The 18138-nt window shown below is 37.9% G+C and overlaps 2 protein-coding genes across 2 annotated transcripts; both read right to left on the bottom strand.

Moving 5' to 3' along the window:
• Positions 1-3073: 3073 nt before the first annotated feature.
• On the bottom strand, positions 3074-4549 carry LOC136069986 (probable CCR4-associated factor 1 homolog 7). Its single transcript, XM_065779170.1, has 2 exons — positions 4185-4549; positions 3074-4000 (listed from the first exon to the last, which is right to left on the bottom strand). The coding sequence occupies exon 2, from the start codon at positions 3930-3932 to the stop codon at positions 3108-3110; it is 825 nt and encodes a 274-aa protein (XP_065635242.1). The 5' UTR covers positions 3933-4000; positions 4185-4549; the 3' UTR covers positions 3074-3107.
• An 11236-nt stretch (positions 4550-15785) lies between these two features.
• Positions 15786-17307, bottom strand: LOC111984888 (probable CCR4-associated factor 1 homolog 7). The gene is made up of 2 exons (XM_024016519.2): positions 16943-17307; positions 15786-16758 (listed from the first exon to the last, which is right to left on the bottom strand). The coding sequence occupies exon 2, from the start codon at positions 16688-16690 to the stop codon at positions 15866-15868; it is 825 nt and encodes a 274-aa protein (XP_023872287.1). The 5' UTR covers positions 16691-16758; positions 16943-17307; the 3' UTR covers positions 15786-15865.
• Positions 17308-18138: the final 831 nt, after the last annotated feature.

Here is an 18138-nt window from a genome sequence, read left to right on the forward strand (position 1 = left end):
AACCCAAAGAGTGGCTGAAACAAGTCAGGTTTTGAGTTATAAAACCCAATTCAGACTGAGTTTTGGGCAAATCAGAATGGTCTGGGTAGGGTGGGTACTTGGGTTATTAACACCCCTAACTTTAATACAATGTAGTACCTATGAGAGAATACTCACCTAAAATAAATGAGTTGGAGAGCAAAGAAGATTGTAGTCTGCTTTTTAAACCTTTCTTTTTTTGGGATAATGGAAATTTTATAGATATTAAAAAAAAAAAAAAAAAAAAAAGTTTCCTCAAGTATATAAAGAGTATACAACTGGGGACTATACAATCAGCAACGCAAGTTACATAAATCAATGAAATCAATAATAGAACATATAGACTGACCACGCAAAACTGATATCCAATATAGCAAAGTTCTAAGGAAAAAAAATTTGAGATCAGGCATAGTTCTCTTTGTATCTTTGAAACCCCAGTTGTTCCTCTCCCTCCACAGATACTACATCAAGCAGTGTAGGCCAACCATCAACAAATGACCATTCCGGTGATGCCGAAAACAACCTGGCCAACAAGCTAACAACTCCAACGGCCTTCGACATGACCCAACAAACTCCAAATAAACCCAATACCATAGACTACAATTCTATATCAATAGGATAGTGTAGTAATAGATGGTCTACTGATTCACCATTGCATTTACACATATAAGTATATAACACCAATCCAAAAGCCACACATTCCACACCAATCCGAAGGGCACACATTCTTTCCCTGTAAAATGTCAATCGTAAAAAATTTCCCTCCGTAAATATCAATTGTCAAAATTTTCCCCAATACATCATTGCAAACAAAGAAAGCTACTCCAGAAGGAATCTTTAGTTTCCAAGGAAAAGATTGGTCACTAATGCAAAGTAAAACCTAATAGTAACCACTTACGATAAATCCATTTTTCTTATTTGGTTTGTAGCACAATTTATCCTCCCCATTTCCTTTTTCTGATGCCCCATAGATCACATCCATGAAATTCAACAAAGACTCCAACTCCTAATCCTGCACAGCTCGCATGAAATTTACATCTTTGCCACACTTGCATCCTTGTTACGACAAATCCTAAATAACTCAGGAAAGTACATAGCAAGAGAGTTTTCCCCACACCATCGATCTTGCCAAGATTTCACCCTAGATCCATCCCCTATCTCATATTGGAGATAGCTTAACAGAGTAGGTCAACCCCTTCTAATATACTTCCCTAACTAAACTACACACATTTACTAAATTTCTTAAAATCATATTTTTGACATGCTATGAATCATTTGGTAAATACCAAACTATATTCTGTTAGGCTTTTGATTCGCCTGCGAAGTTACATATTAGTATCTTTTTCAACAAGTAAAGATTCATTCATTAAACCAAAAAATGGAAGGGAAATACTCAAATACAATGGCAGTAATCTGGACATAGACCTAGACTAATATTGGCTGTTCCAGCCAATACCTAATCCATCTCCAGATAATGCACGTCTTGCCAAAGAAACCTTTTTTTTTTTTTTTTTGATAAGTAAGAAGAGAATATTGTTAATAAAAGAAAAGCAAGAGAAACACAAAGAGTTCACAGTAGTGAACAATGGAAAAAAAGAAACAACAAGACAAAAACAGCCCCTAATCTATTCTAATAGAAGAAATAAAATCCGTAAGGGTAGAACAATCCGAGAAACCCCAACATCGAGACCAATCAAAAGGGGTCCTCTGGCAAAACTCTAATAACTGGACCACAGTTTTCCCCTCATCCTCAAAAGCCTGCCGATTCCGTTCAGACCAAATAGTCCACATTAAATAGCTTGGACCAAATCCCAAATATACCTTTTTTAATAAGGTAATTTGCAATATAAGGCTTAAATGTTTCTTTGGTACAATGTACCACACTTAAGACTGCACCAAAATCCAAGACCTTTAACCCTCCCAACCTACAGCCTGATAGAACCATGGCATTGGCAGTGATGATTGGACCATAGTGCTAGGAACCAACACGAACCATCACTAGTAGCTGTGAGGATGAGAACTAAACATGAGAAAAACAAAAAGAAGACAAGTCAAGTTTAGGATGGAGAGGATGTTTGAAGTAGTGCTAAACGAATTGGGAAAAAAATCTAAAGCAATTGTACCAATGACCTAAAAATGCTGCCTATTACTGCTTTCAAGAAACAATATGCCAGCAAAATGCCAATATAGGGCAATCTGAGTACATCACGCCTTTATTGCCAGAATTCCACAGGAGAGATTGCATCTATAAACAAACTGAAATAACTCAAATAAGGAAACAACGCAACAATTGCTAAACAATATTCATCCAGGAAATATTTTACAATTGTTCAAGAGAAGGTATGTGTGATACCAGGAAAATTAGTAAAAGAAACAGATAAAAGACTATGCATACCTTAAGCCACTGTCCACAACTAAACAAATCAGTCAGCTTTGAGTAGCATCTGTACTTTTAGAACCATCGATCTATCCTTCAGTATACTTCTATAACCTAGTGATCCTAAGTTGTAAAAGAGAAACGAGTTGCATGATGCTAGCCACTGTAAATTTAGAACACCCCAATATTATGACCAAGCCATCAAGGATCCTTTGTTACTTGGGAAGTATGACGAGAAAGAAATGAAGAAACATAAAATGGCTTCCTTTCTTATGCAATTTTTGTGGATTTTAGGCATTTTTTCGTCCCTCACCCTTGTATGATCCAAAAGCCAAAAGAACAATATATTAACAAAGAGAGACATTTGCATTTTATTTTTATTTTTTCTGACTTTGCAATGATGCTACTGGTTTGCAGGAAATGCAAGTTCTTAAATAAAGTTCATCTTTTGTCATGAATTATGGTAAGGACTTTCACTGTGAAAACTGTGAACAAAATGCAAAAGAATTGCTGTAAAGGAAATGTAGATGGAAAGTGGAAACTGGCACAAACATGTACTCTAACAAATACATTTTATTTTTATTATCATTTCATAATATATATATATATATATTTTTTTTTTTTTTTCTCTTTTTTCAAGGAGTATTCTGTCCATTATATTATCATTTCATAATATATATATATATATATTTTTTTTTTTTTTTCTCTTTTTTCAAGGAGTATTCTGTCCATTCTCAACACCGAGACCATACAAAACACCAGCATATTTCTCGGTTGAGTCATTAAAGAAACTCTCTTTCAGTTTCATGAATGTACAGCAAGTAAGCAAACTATCTGAACCAGCTTGGTGACATATACCGATTCTTTCCACTTCCAAGAGCTCTGCAAGCTTGTTCAACCCACCGTGAAGACTGTTGCAGAACTTCATCAGATGCTTGATGTCATAAAGTGTAGGGAAATAAATCTTGATCAGATTAAAGAACCCCACCTGGGTATCGGGAAGATTTTGGCAAGTAAGCAACTTGAGCAAGTACCCGAAATCATACCCACTATGGAAAGTAACCCAATGCACGGTATCATTTAACACAATCCCCGACGACATCAACAACTCACTAAACCGACGAGCATCAACACCCTTCTCATTGTTCTTCATGAAATCAATACCACTCTGGGATAACAGCTCAACAGAGTCATTGGCATACACATCCTCATTGGGATTAAACTCCCGGAAATTGAATTGCCACACACAATACTTATCAGTCCCACAAGTAGGAAGGTTCCCTTTCTCATCAGATAAAGTAAGACCCAACTGAATTAACTTCAGTAGATCCACATTGGCCTTAAGGGTCTGGTAATTATAGTCAAAGCTGTTCTTGAAATTCCCTATCGGTCGAAGAACAATACCCGGAAACTCAGTATCCATTGCAATGTAAGGGTAATCGTCTACGATTCCACGAATCAAAGCAAATTCATGATCAAGATTATCGTTCCAAACGTCCCGGATGTGAATCGAATCACTTTTGGGCAAAATCGACATATTCTTTTGCAGATACAACAAAATTTGGAGCAAATAATAAGGACCCAACAAGACCAAAAACCGTAAATCTGCAAAAAGATCCCCAATAACACAAACCCCAAATCAAAACAAGAAAAAACCCATATCTTGAATAGCTAAGAAAAATCCCTAAAATCCAAGCAATACAAGCATACAATACCAGGAACACCTTAAACGAAAGATAAGAGACAAACAAGAAAATGAGAAAGAGAGCCCATGAAATGAAAATCTTACCTGAAGACTCTAATTGGGGATTTTCTCTGCAAAATGATGGGATTTTCTAGGGGATTCACAGGAGAGTCGTGGGTATTTTTTGAACAAACGAGGGTTTCGTTGAGAAAATGCGAGGGGTTTTGGTTTTGCAATGATAAAAGAAGAAGAAGATACAGAAATCGGAGATGAAGGAATGGGGCTATGGCTATCTACGGATAAAGAGGTCCGAGGCCTTCCTTTGCTCACATCGTAACAGTAACAGCATGGAATGCTTGAGACAAAGCTGGCTTCTGGTGTGTGTGGTTTTTATATATATACAGTTAAAAACCCATTTTTCTTATCCTTCAATCATATTTTATCCCTAAGTTTTTTTTTTTTTTTTCCCTCTCTCTTCCAATTTTTTTTTCCCATTTTTATTGAACTTCTTCTGCGGTATATATTATTGGGGTCTAGGGTGTGGCCAAACAATCAAAGGACCCAACTACCTACCCGACCCGATTAGTTTCGGTCAATTTCAACATTTTGTGATGGTTGACTGACAGGTTAAAACCAACAAAATCTAAATTTATCGAGTTTAGTGTCAAGTTTCCCACATGAGAATCTGACATACCGTATCCTATCAAAAAAATTTGTTAGTCTCTTTCCCCCCTAATTAGCATTTGCTAGAATGATGTCGCTCCTCTTTGATAAAGATCTCGTCGATCTTGAGTTTTTAGGCTCGAGATCTGTGTCATATATAGCGAATATCTTGAGATCTTCATCAAATTTCCACCAGATTGTGACACCCCAAGCCCCTTCAAATCCCAAATTAGCAAAATTGCTAGTGTGACCAATCTCATTTTTTATTTTAGCTCACCAGATAGGTCGACAATTCATGCGTTAACGGTCGGCTTGATGCAACTGGGTTTAGATGATGAGTTTTTCACTAAACTTAAACCTGACCAACTTAGTGTGATCAATCTTATTGTTGATTTTAGCTCACTAGATAGGTTGACAATTCATGGGTCAACAGTTGGCAGCGATTTGAGCTTTCTCAAACTTGATGCGATTGGGCTAGACGATGAATTTACACTAAACTTAAACCTGACGACTTGCATACACCCCTAGTGTTCATTGTCACGTATTAGTTTGATTGTTATATATTTTTTTAGAAAATTTAAAATCGTTATTTGTATAAAATAATTAGTTTAAAAGTAAATTAGCTTCAAATAACTTATTTTCATGTTCCATGTATTATCATGATCATCAAATAAAAACTATTTGATTATACCTTTACGAAGTCCTCTTTATTAAGGTATTCCTATACAATATGCCCAAAACCATTTAAAACAAAATTAGATAGCATCCTTGATATCATCTCAAGAAGCAATACATGGCCTTGAACCTTAGGGTCTGTTTGGATGAGAGGATAGAAAAGTGGAAGGATAAAAAATTGTGGGATGATGGAAAAGTGGGAGGATAGAAAAATTTTAGTTTTCCCTCATTTGTGTTTGGTTGGAGGGGTGGAAAAGTAAGGGGGATTGAAAACTTTTTTGTTTAGTTGAGATAAAAAATGAGAGGATGAAAAATAAAGTAGATATAAATTTAACATTATGTCCTTACAAATATATAAACAAAAAGTAACACATTTATTATTAAAAAAAATTTGTCTGGATACTTTAATTTTTTAATTTATTTATAAAATAAGCAAATGCTAAAAGGATATTAAAAAAAAAAAAAAGAAGATAAAAACAAACAAAGAGAACCAACGTCTACTGTACAAAATTTTATCCAAAAAAAAAAAAAAACCAAAACCAAACCAACGTGAACGTACTCTACAAACCAAAAGAAATTTTATCCAGGCACCAAAAAAAAAAAAAAAAAAAAAAATGAAATGCATCTAGAAAGCTCATTCTCGTTGCCCATATATGGCATCCACCAATTGATCAATCTTTGGCACGGGAAAGGGTCCTTTGGACATGCTCGGTTCAGGTCCGTGAAGTCCACCCAAACCCTTCACTTGTCGTTCTTCTTCTTCACCACCATGGTATTTGCCAACCAATCCAGGAAGAAAATTTCCCTTATCGCCCCAGCATCCTTCAACTTTTGGACTTTCGCTTTCACTGCCTCGGCGTGCTCCCAGGCCGATCTCCTCGGCTTTTGCTTCTTAGGAGGGGATGAGGGGTCAACTCTAAGTTCACGGACAGTGAACTTGGGATCCACCCCGAGCACTTCATATGGACTCCATGCAAACATATTCACATTCTGTATTAAAAGTAACAACATTTCTACTTTTTCCTGTTCGTCCATGCTTTTCCCTATATGGAAGCACTTGTGGGCATCTGGAAGTACCTTTACCTTCATCATTTCCTCGGCACCAACACCCCTTTGCTTTCCTCGGTCGTCTTGTAATTGCTATAACGGGACCCTTGTGGCTGGTCCTTCTGCTGGCATGCTCCCTCTGATCAGCAATCTCCTTCCTTCGGTTAACTATGGCAACTAAATATTGTCTAGTTGTCTGCTGGCTTCCCCTTATCACAGTAATACCATGCTCGGTAGGAAACTTTAATTTCACATTTAGGGTGGATGGGACGGCCTCTATTGTGTGGATCCACGGTCTTCCTAGTATCGTAGTGTACGGGGAGAACGAAGCCACTACTATAAACGTTACTATCACCTCCTTGCCTTCCATATCCACGAGCAGAGAGATTTTCCCCTCAGGTATTACGATCTAGCCATCAAACCCGACCAATGGTGTATTGTACTTAGAGAGGTCCCCGTCCTTCAATCCGAGCCCCCGGAATAGATCTGGATACATCACGTCAGCCCCGCTCCCATGGTCTACCATTACCCTTTTCACCAAGAAGCCATTTATCCAGGCAGTTACCACCAAAGTATCGTCGTGCGGTTGAACCATCCTCTCTAAATCGTTATCGCCAAAAGTGATGGGTTTGCGGGTAAGTTTCATCTTCTTCCCTGCCGGTTGTGCGTCCGAGCTATTCTCCACTGGGACCACATTCAATACCCCCTTTCTCCCTGCTGGGGCGAGGATCCTTAGGGGAGCGTGGATGATCTCAATTATCCTAAGTGGGGGTGGATTACCTCCCCTGCTGGCACTTCTGGCTCTTGGATCCTCAGGTCTCCCCGGTCTCCCCGAATCCTCGGTTGAAAGCCATCTTGCCAAGGATGATTTGTCATGGGTGCTTTGCCTTTGCTTTGCAGCTGGTCGTCTTCCAGCCATTTATATTCTTCGATACGCCTCATCAGATGCCTCATATCCTCGGGAGGCTTCTTAGTCAATGATTCCCTCAGCCCAGAATCCTCAGGCAATCCTATCCTAAAAGTGCTCACTGCAATCTTCTCGTTCCCCCAACTAATTTCGTTATAAAGCTCCTAGTACCGGCTAGCATAACTACGGAGGGTTTTCCTTACCCTCATCTTTATGGACAGCAGTGTGTTTACCGATTGCAGCATCCGGCTACAAGTTATAAACTAGATCTCGAACTCTTGTATCAGCTCGGTGAAATTGTGGATCGAGCTTTTCCGTAGCCCATTAAACCATCTCAAAGCGGCAGGACCAAGGCTTGAGGGAAAAATCTTGCACATCAGTGCGTCGTTGTGGGTATGCAGAGACATCATCTGGATATAGTGACTGATGTGCTCCACCGGATCCGCCTTCCCGTTGTAGGAGTTGAATGGAGGGTGCGTGAATTTGTCCGGAATGGGGCCCTCTCGAAGTCAGCCGAGAATGGGGATCGAGCAGCTTTACGATGCGCGCGGCTCATCGCGTCCATGGCCGCAGTATGGAGCCATTGCTCTTCTGGGGAATCCGAACCTTGGTCTGTGTACTCCCGCAACCGCGAATGATCTCAGTGTTAGCGAGATTCCCAGGAATGAGACCGCTCCCTTCCCCGATGAGATTCTTGTGAACGGGAGCGTTCTCGGCGGTTGTGGGACCTAGATTGGTTAGACCTCGTCTGATGACGATCTTCCTCGATGTCAGGTCTTCTTTCTCGGTTGTCCCTGACCCTTCTACGATGCCTGTTCTCTGCCTCCAACTCCAGGTCTCTCACCAACCTGCGTAACCGTTCAAGCTATTCGTCCCTTTCATCGAATTGCCTTTGCCCCGAGGTATTCGAAATCGCGTGCTGCGTTTGGTATGACCCCTCCCCGAGGCCGAACTGCTCCTCCCGTTCGCAGTCCCTGTCTTCACGTTCCTTTTGCCTTCTTTCTTGCCATGAAGATCCCTGGGAAGATCCCACTGAACCACTTTCAGCATCGCTCCTAGAGCGTCTCCCAGCCATCTGCTTCCCCGGGGTTGAGCCTCAGTAGAACTACGGCGTTGTAGGAGATCTCCATAGACGGTGCCAATTGTGCGCAGTGTACGCGAGACCACTGGGTCGGGACTCACTTGGGCTCACAACTTATTTGTATAGTGGGCTTGGATTTCCTACTATGGATCGTTCTCGGCACAGAGACTCAATGAGATCACTTTTCTCTTTTCAACTGCCTGAATCACCTTCTTCTCCCTATACTCTCTATCTATCTCTCCCTATTTTTTCGTAAAATTTCCAACCCTCATTTCTGCTCCAACTTCTCATATTTATAGCCTAAGGTCAGTGGAGAGATCATGATTACTCTTATGTTTAGTGCAAAAGGAGGTCCAATACCTTCGATTATAAGTGGGTGGTTAGGTGGGAGTGGAACGCAGTAAGGATGGCCTTGGAACTTGGTTCCCACTTTCGCAAATGTGCTCGGCAGAAGTGTTAACTGAGAGACTGCCGAGTATGCAAGGGACGGGACGCTTGGACGTTTATTCCCCCTTGCTCGGTAAAGGTTTGCCGAGCAATAGGCAGGTGGCAAAACTTATGTCTGCAGTTTGTGCGAGCTTGGGCCTCGCTTTTGGGTATTAGACAGGCTGGATTTGTGGGCTGCATCCCTACATTAGAGTCTTGGGCCCAAGTGGGTAAGGGTACGGGCCGCCGTACAATAATAAATAAAAAAAATTCACAATTGTAAATTTCTTTTGCTCTATTAAGTGCATCCTCCACAAGAGCCACACATGACAAGTGTGTAGAGCTTCCTAGTTCCCACTTCGCCAAAGGTTTGGTAGCATTCAAAGGTTGCCTTTTTCCATCATCACGTTTTTAAAACCTGATTCTACGACATGTATTAGTGCAACAAAAGAAACACTCTCTTCTCCTTCACAATGAATCCCTTGCAATGACCTGTTTTGCCCATGCCATTACCACTTGGCTTTGGCTATTCATTCCCAAAACCCCTCATTTGATACCTTATTGTATGTAATAGTTGCATCAAGATTGCATTTCATTTCACCCAACTTGCTAGAGGAGGCAATAAGGATTGTCCTTTACTTGTTGACTTGCTAGCACCTAACTCATTTCATACTTGCTTGAATATTTGGAGTTGAAATTATATGTGAAATTGATCATCAATATAATTCTAGGAACACAAAACACTTTACAACTATTGACGTGACAAGTTGTTAATGGTAAATGATAAAGTAACATAGGTATTGAGCCCAAATGAGAACCAACAAACACCTACCAACTTAATTGTTGGAAAAAATAGTGTTTATAACATTACTCATAGATCATTTGTCTTGTGGAATTAGAGCTATGTCATTCTTCCCATTTGTTATTTATTGGAACAAATTATTGAAACAAAATTATCGATTAATGCACTATTTTGTTAACAACTTTTTTCTTTATGCAAAAACTTGGTATGGAGGTTTCCTGGGCAGTGATTAGAAGTCTTAGAGTTCGTTTGGGAATAACTTATTTAGTTGAAATTGAAAACTTTTTTTCTGAAAGTACTATAGATAAAGCTAAAAGGTAGTTGAAATAGTACAATATGAGCCATGAATAGTACCAAAAAGTACAATAGAACCCATAAATAGTAGAAAAAATAAGCTGAATAATATATAAAAAAAAATCAAATTGTTAAAAGAGTTAACTTTTTAAGCCAATGCCAAATGCAACGTTAGTAGGTATTTGATCCTGAAAAAAATCTTAAAATTTTATTTTATTTTATATTTTTGGTATATGTAATTTTTTATTATTTTAAATACATTTTTTAAATTTTTTCAAAGTTTATCTCTGACCTACTAATTAATTGACATGGAAAAATTAAATTGACATAACATACTTTGATTAGATCAATTAACATACATGATAAAAGTGATTCTCAAAAAAAAAAAAAAAAAAAAAAAAAAAAAAAAAAAAAAAAAAATNAATATATCTAACTGAGTTGATAAACAAAATATATAATATATATTTAAATATTATATATATATATATATATATATGATAGTAGGAATCGAAGTGCCCTACAGCTGGTTTTTTTTTTAAAATTATTAAATATATAATATATTTTAAATATATATTAAATATGGGTGGGTCGGGTTGGGTTTGGCGGGTTTTAATTTTATGACCGAAACCCAACCCGATCCACTTTTAAAATTTTTTTTGTAACCCAACCTAATCCACCAAGCACTAAAAATTGACCCAACCCGGCGGGTTGGGTTGGGTCAGGTCGGATTTGGCGAATTGGTGAGTTTTTAGCACACCCCTAGTTGGAGTAGCATTCATAGTCAAAAAGTTGACAACCTGTGTCTGACATATTGACTTCAAAACAAAATCAATAATAACCGAATTTTGGTGCCTGAAAATGGTGCTCGCTGAGCATGCCACATTGTGTTGACCAAAAGATGCTAATATAAAAGTACCATTGCATAGGTTACAGAGAAATCTTTTTTGGTTAAGTGTAGGTTACAGAGAAATCTTAGATACATTTTGGTTCTAAGAAAGAAGTTCTGTACAAATGGTTTTTCTTTATGCAGGAAGTAATAGATGAAGAAGATGAGAAGTTGAGTAAACTAAGGAAAGAATGGGGAGAAGAGGTCTATATGGCTGTAGTAACAGCTCTGAAGGAGATGAATGAATACAACCCTAGTGGGAGATATGTGATACCTGAGCTCTGGAACTTCAAAAAACAACGTAAAGCCACATTGAAAGAAGTTATTGCTTACATATTGGAGAGAACTTCTAAGAAACCAAGAAGGTGACCGGACAAAGGTTAGAATATATGCATCCTGTATTTCAAATTATGGCATTGCAGAAAAAAACCTAGACTAATTGCTGCTACATTTTCAATGCTAGGCAACGCATGGAGATGCCGAGGGAGTAATGAAGAAATGAATCAAAGACATGCAAAGATGCAAAATAGGCAGGCTACAAAAGATGCAAAATAATTTGTCTCTAGATGATTAATATTCCTACAAAATAAAGCACTAATGCTTTTAAGTGTTTGGTGGTTAGTTAAATTTTTCACAAATTGTGCCCTTCATTTGAAGATAAATGTAGTTGTCCCTTGGCTGATGAGAATGGACTTATTTTTGTAGTTGAACATTAAAGTAGGTGTGTTGTCCACGTTATGCAAATAATGTTAGAAATCCAGGCACTAAAAGAAATTATCAAAATCATAATGAAGAGTATTCCAAAAAAATATTGCCAATGCAAACCAATTCAATATTCACCAGATTTTAATATCAACCTGCCAGAATGACAAATTGGCTTTATACACAACAATGTAAAATCAATTCTATGCTTACTGCAGCTGATAGAATCCTTGGATTTCCCAATAGGCTTATAAACAACAATTTTTCTCATACTAAATGCATCAAGCTAATTCAGAAATGTCTTCAATTGTACAACTTTCCAATTGTCACGCAGAATGAAGCTTAATTGCTAACAGAGATTCCGCTGATGACTTAGGAGTCAGGTTTTCGCGTCAAACTTTTCAGAGCCCACCCCTTTTTTCACAGTACACTAATTGACCCTAAAATCGATCTAATACCCTAATTGATCTTAAAATCAATCAATGTTTTATTGTTGACAATGTAAGGGCTAGCAGCAAAGGAAATAGGTTTGAGAACCAAACTATGAAGAGAGTTAAAAGTGGGGAGTTCGCTGAGTCTTGGTACCTGAACAAGGACATTTTGGCTTGAAAACTGGATAAATTATTGCGTAAAAAATTATTCCCCACATTGATGTAGTTGTCGGACTAAACTGCACCACAAGCAGCCGATAAAGTATAGACTAGGTCATAAAAAACTGCAGAAAAAGTTTTTTAATTGTATCAGATCATGGCCTAGTCTTCTTAAGGGTGGGCAAAATTGAGTTTTTGTGGTTAAAGAGAAGGGAGGGACTCTTCCTACATGGACAGTAAGACTAGCTTCACTTCATGTACTATATATATTTTGTATGGTATCAACTTTATAAAGCAAATTTTCAAGCATGTGTTAGTGTTAGGGCGTCATTGGTCAGGTTCTGTTGGGTTAAGGATCAACCTCCCAACCAATCCAATCACCTCATGTTTGACCAGTGCCAACCAAAGTGCAGTGTTGGAGTTGACAGTTGGATCACAGTTCCATCAATTTCACTCACCAAGGATGTCAAAGGAGGTGATGAGGTGGAGACTGAGCAGGCTAGAGGTAAGGATCTACTGGATCTCCTAAGAGTGACGTTAATAGGCTGAGGCCGATGAGTATCAAAGAGAGTGAGGGATGGTGGTGAAGGCGAGGCAGACAACAAGGTGAGGGGGGCTGGTGAAGGTAAGGGGCTAACAAATAGGACTCAGTTGGGTCAGGTTCACTTGGTTGAGGGGAAGAGAACCCAAAGAGTGGCTGAAACAAGTCAGGTTTTGAGTTATAAAACCCAATTCAGACTGAGTTTTGGGCAAATCAGAATGGTCTGGGTAGGGTGGGTACTTGGGTTATTAACACCCCTAACTTTAATACAATGTAGTACCTATGAGAGAATACTCACCTAAAATAAATGAGTTGGAGAGCAAAGAAGATTGTAGTCTGCTTTTTAAACCTTTCTTTTTTTGGGATAATGGAAATTTTATAGATATTAAAAAAAAAAAAAAAAAAAAAAGTTTCCTCAAGTATATAAAGAGTATACAACTGGGGACTATACAATCAGCAACGCAAGTTACATAAATCAATGAAATCAATAATAGAACATATAGACTGACCACGCAAAACTGATATCCAATATAGCAAAGTTCTAAGGAAAAAAAATTTGAGATCAGGCATAGTTCTCTTTGTATCTTTGAAACCCCAGTTGTTCCTCTCCCTCCACAGATACTACATCAAGCAGTGTAGGCCAACCATCAACAAATGACCATTCCGGTGATGCCGAAAACAACCTGGCCAACAAGCTAACAACTCCAACGGCCTTCGACATGACCCAACAAACTCCAAATAAACCCAATACCATAGACTACAATTCTATATCAATAGGATAGTGTAGTAATAGATGGTCTACTGATTCACCATTGCATTTACACATATAAGTATATAACACCAATCCAAAAGCCACACATTCCACACCAATCCGAAGGGCACACATTCTTTCCCTGTAAAATGTCAATCGTAAAAAATTTCCCTCCGTAAATATCAATTGTCAAAATTTTCCCCAATACATCATTGCAAACAAAGAAAGCTACTCCAGAAGGAATCTTTAGTTTCCAAGGAAAAGATTGGTCACTAATGCAAAGTAAAACCTAATAGTAACCACTTACGATAAATCCATTTTTCTTATTTGGTTTGTAGCACAATTTATCCTCCCCATTTCCTTTTTCTGATGCCCCATAGATCACATCCATGAAATTCAACAAAGACTCCAACTCCTAATCCTGCACAGCTCGCATGAAATTTACATCTTTGCCACACTTGCATCCTTGTTACGACAAATCCTAAATAACTCAGGAAAGTACATAGCAAGAGAGTTTTCCCCACACCATCGATCTTGCCAAGATTTCACCCTAGATCCATCCCCTATCTCATATTGGAGATAGCTTAACAGAGTAGGTCAACCCCTTCTAATATACTTCCCTAACTAAACTACACACATTTACTAAATTTCTTAAAATCATATTTTTGACATGCTATGAATCATTTGGTAAATACCAAACTATATTCTGTTAGGCTTTTGATTCGCCTGCGAAGTTACATATTAGTATCTTTTTCAACAAGTAAAGATTCATTCATTAAACCAAAAAATGGAAGGGAAATACTCAAATACAATGGCAGTAATCTGGACATAGACCTAGACTAATATTGGCTGTTCCAGCCAATACCTAATCCATCTCCAGATAATGCACGTCTTGCCAAAGAAACCTTTTTTTTTTTTTTTTTGATAAGTAAGAAGAGAATATTGTTAATAAAAGAAAAGCAAGAGAAACACAAAGAGTTCACAGTAGTGAACAATGGAAAAAAAGAAACAACAAGACAAAAACAGCCCCTAATCTATTCTAATAGAAGAAATAAAATCCGTAAGGGTAGAACAATCCGAGAAACCCCAACATCGAGACCAATCAAAAGGGGTCCTCTGGCAAAACTCTAATAACTGGACCACAGTTTTCCCCTCATCCTCAAAAGCCTGCCGATTCCGTTCAGACCAAATAGTCCACATTAAATAGCTTGGACCAAATCCCAAATATACCTTTTTTAATAAGGTAATTTGCAATATAAGGCTTAAATGTTTCTTTGGTACAATGTACCACACTTAAGACTGCACCAAAATCCAAGACCTTTAACCCTCCCAACCTACAGCCTGATAGAACCATGGCATTGGCAGTGATGATTGGACCATAGTGCTAGGAACCAACACGAACCATCACTAGTAGCTGTGAGGATGAGAACTAAACATGAGAAAAACAAAAAGAAGACAAGTCAAGTTTAGGATGGAGAGGATGTTTGAAGTAGTGCTAAACGAATTGGGAAAAAAATCTAAAGCAATTGTACCAATGACCTAAAAATGCTGCCTATTACTGCTTTCAAGAAACAATATGCCAGCAAAATGCCAATATAGGGCAATCTGAGTACATCACGCCTTTATTGCCAGAATTCCACAGGAGAGATTGCATCTATAAACAAACTGAAATAACTCAAATAAGGAAACAACGCAACAATTGCTAAACAATATTCATCCAGGAAATATTTTACAATTGTTCAAGAGAAGGTATGTGTGATACCAGGAAAATTAGTAAAAGAAACAGATAAAAGACTATGCATACCTTAAGCCACTGTCCACAACTAAACAAATCAGTCAGCTTTGAGTAGCATCTGTACTTTTAGAACCATCGATCTATCCTTCAGTATACTTCTATAACCTAGTGATCCTAAGTTGTAAAAGAGAAACGAGTTGCATGATGCTAGCCACTGTAAATTTAGAACACCCCAATATTATGACCAAGCCATCAAGGATCCTTTGTTACTTGGGAAGTATGACGAGAAAGAAATGAAGAAACATAAAATGGCTTCCTTTCTTATGCAATTTTTGTGGATTTTAGGCATTTTTTCGTCCCTCACCCTTGTATGATCCAAAAGCCAAAAGAACAATATATTAACAAAGAGAGACATTTGCATTTTATTTTTATTTTTTCTGACTTTGCAATGATGCTACTGGTTTGCAGGAAATGCAAGTTCTTAAATAAAGTTCATCTTTTGTCATGAATTATGGTAAGGACTTTCACTGTGAAAACTGTGAACAAAATGCAAAAGAATTGCTGTAAAGGAAATGTAGATGGAAAGTGGAAACTGGCACAAACATGTACTCTAACAAATACATTTTATTTTTATTATCATTTCATAATATATATATATATATATATTTTTTTTTTTTTCTCTTTTTTCAAGGAGTATTCTGTCCATTCTCAACACCGAGACCATACAAAACACCAGCATATTTCTCGGTTGAGTCATTAAAGAAACTCTCTTTCAGTTTCATGAATGTACAGCAAGTAAGCAAACTATCTGAACCAGCTTGGTGACATATACCGATTCTTTCCACTTCCAAGAGCTCTGCAAGCTTGTTCAACCCACCGTGAAGACTGTTGCAGAACTTCATCAGATGCTTGATGTCATAAAGTGTAGGGAAATAAATCTTGATCAGATTAAAGAACCCCACCTGGGTATCGGGAAGATTTTGGCAAGTAAGCAACTTGAGCAAGTACCCGAAATCATACCCACTATGGAAAGTAACCCAATGCACGGTATCATTTAACACAATCCCCGACGACATCAACAACTCACTAAACCGACGAGCATCAACACCCTTCTCATTGTTCTTCATGAAATCAATACCACTCTGGGATAACAGCTCAACAGAGTCATTGGCATACACATCCTCATTGGGATTAAACTCCCGGAAATTGAATTGCCACACACAATACTTATCAGTCCCACAAGTAGGAAGGTTCCCTTTCTCATCAGATAAAGTAAGACCCAACTGAATTAACTTCAGTAGATCCACATTGGCCTTAAGGGTCTGGTAATTATAGTCAAAGCTGTTCTTGAAATTCCCTATCGGTCGAAGAACAATACCCGGAAACTCAGTATCCATTGCAATGTAAGGGTAATCGTCTACGATTCCACGAATCAAAGCAAATTCATGATCAAGATTATCGTTCCAAACGTCCCGGATGTGAATCGAATCACTTTTGGGCAAAATCGACATATTCTTTTGCAGATACAACAAAATTTGGAGCAAATAATAAGGACCCAACAAGACCAAAAACCGTAAATCTGCAAAAAGATCCCCAATAACACAAACCCCAAATCAAAACAAGAAAAAACCCATATCTTGAATAGCTAAGAAAAATCCCTAAAATCCAAGCAATACAAGCATACAATACCAGGAACACCTTAAACGAAAGATAAGAGACAAACAAGAAAATGAGAAAGAGAGCCCATGAAATGAAAATCTTACCTGAAGACTCTAATTGGGGATTTTCTCTGCAAAATGATGGGATTTTCTAGGGGATTCACAGGAGAGTCGTGGGTATTTTTTGAACAAACGAGGGTTTCGTTGAGAAAATGCGAGGGGTTTTGGTTTTGCAATGATAAAAGAAGAAGAAGATACAGAAATCGGAGATGAAGGAATGGGGCTATGGCTATCTACGGATAAAGAGGTCCGAGGCCTTCCTTTGCTCACATCGTAACAGTAACAGCATGGAATGCTTGAGACAAAGCTGGCTTCTGGTGTGTGTGGTTTTTATATATATACAGTTAAAAACCCATTTTTCTTATCCTTCAATCATATTTTATCCCTAAGTTTTTTTTTTTTTTTTCCCTCTCTCTTCCAATTTTTTTTTCCCATTTTTATTGAACTTCTTCTGCGGTATATATTATTGGGGTCTAGGGTGTGGCCAAACAATCAAAGGACCCAACTACCTACCCGACCCGATTAGTTTCGGTCAATTTCAACATTTTGTGATGGTTGACTGACAGGTTAAAACCAACAAAATCTAAATTTATCGAGTTTAGTGTCAAGTTTCCCACATGAGAATCTGACATACCGTATCCTATCAAAAAAATTTGTTAGTCTCTTTCCCCCCTAATTAGCATTTGCTAGAATGATGTCGCTCCTCTTTGATAAAGATCTCGTCGATCTTGAGTTTTTAGGCTCGAGATCTGTGTCATATATAGCGAATATCTTGAGATCTTCATCAAATTTCCACCAGATTGTGACACCCCAAGCCCCTTCAAATCCCAAATTAGCAAAATTGCTAGTGTGACCAATCTCATTTTTTATTTTAGCTCACCAGATAGGTCGACAATTCATGCGTTAACGGTCGGCTTGATGCAACTGGGTTTAGATGATGAGTTTTTCACTAAACTTAAACCTGACCAACTTAGTGTGATCAATCTTATTGTTGATTTTAGCTCACTAGATAGGTTGACAATTCATGGGTCAACAGTTGGCAGCGATTTGAGCTTTCTCAAACTTGATGCGATTGGGCTAGACGATGAATTTACACTAAACTTAAACCTGACGACTTGCATACACCCCTAGTGTTCATTGTCACGTATTAGTTTGATTGTTATATATTTTTTTAGAAAATTTAAAATCGTTATTTGTATAAAATAATTAGTTTAAAAGTAAATTAGCTTCAAATAACTTAT

This window comes from Quercus suber, unplaced genomic scaffold, assembly GCF_002906115.3.
Source record: "Quercus suber isolate HL8 unplaced genomic scaffold, Cork oak 2.0 scaffold_201, whole genome shotgun sequence".
Lineage (NCBI taxonomy): Eukaryota > Viridiplantae > Streptophyta > Magnoliopsida > Fagales > Fagaceae > Quercus > Quercus suber.

Bases quoted from the DNA above. Each gene is read 5' to 3' on its own strand.
- LOC111984888 (XM_024016519.2), bottom strand. From the start codon at position 16,690: ATGTCGATTTTGCCCAAAAGTGATTCGATTCACATCCGGGACGTTTGG.
- LOC136069986 (XM_065779170.1), bottom strand. From the start codon at position 3,932: ATGTCGATTTTGCCCAAAAGTGATTCGATTCACATCCGGGACGTTTGG.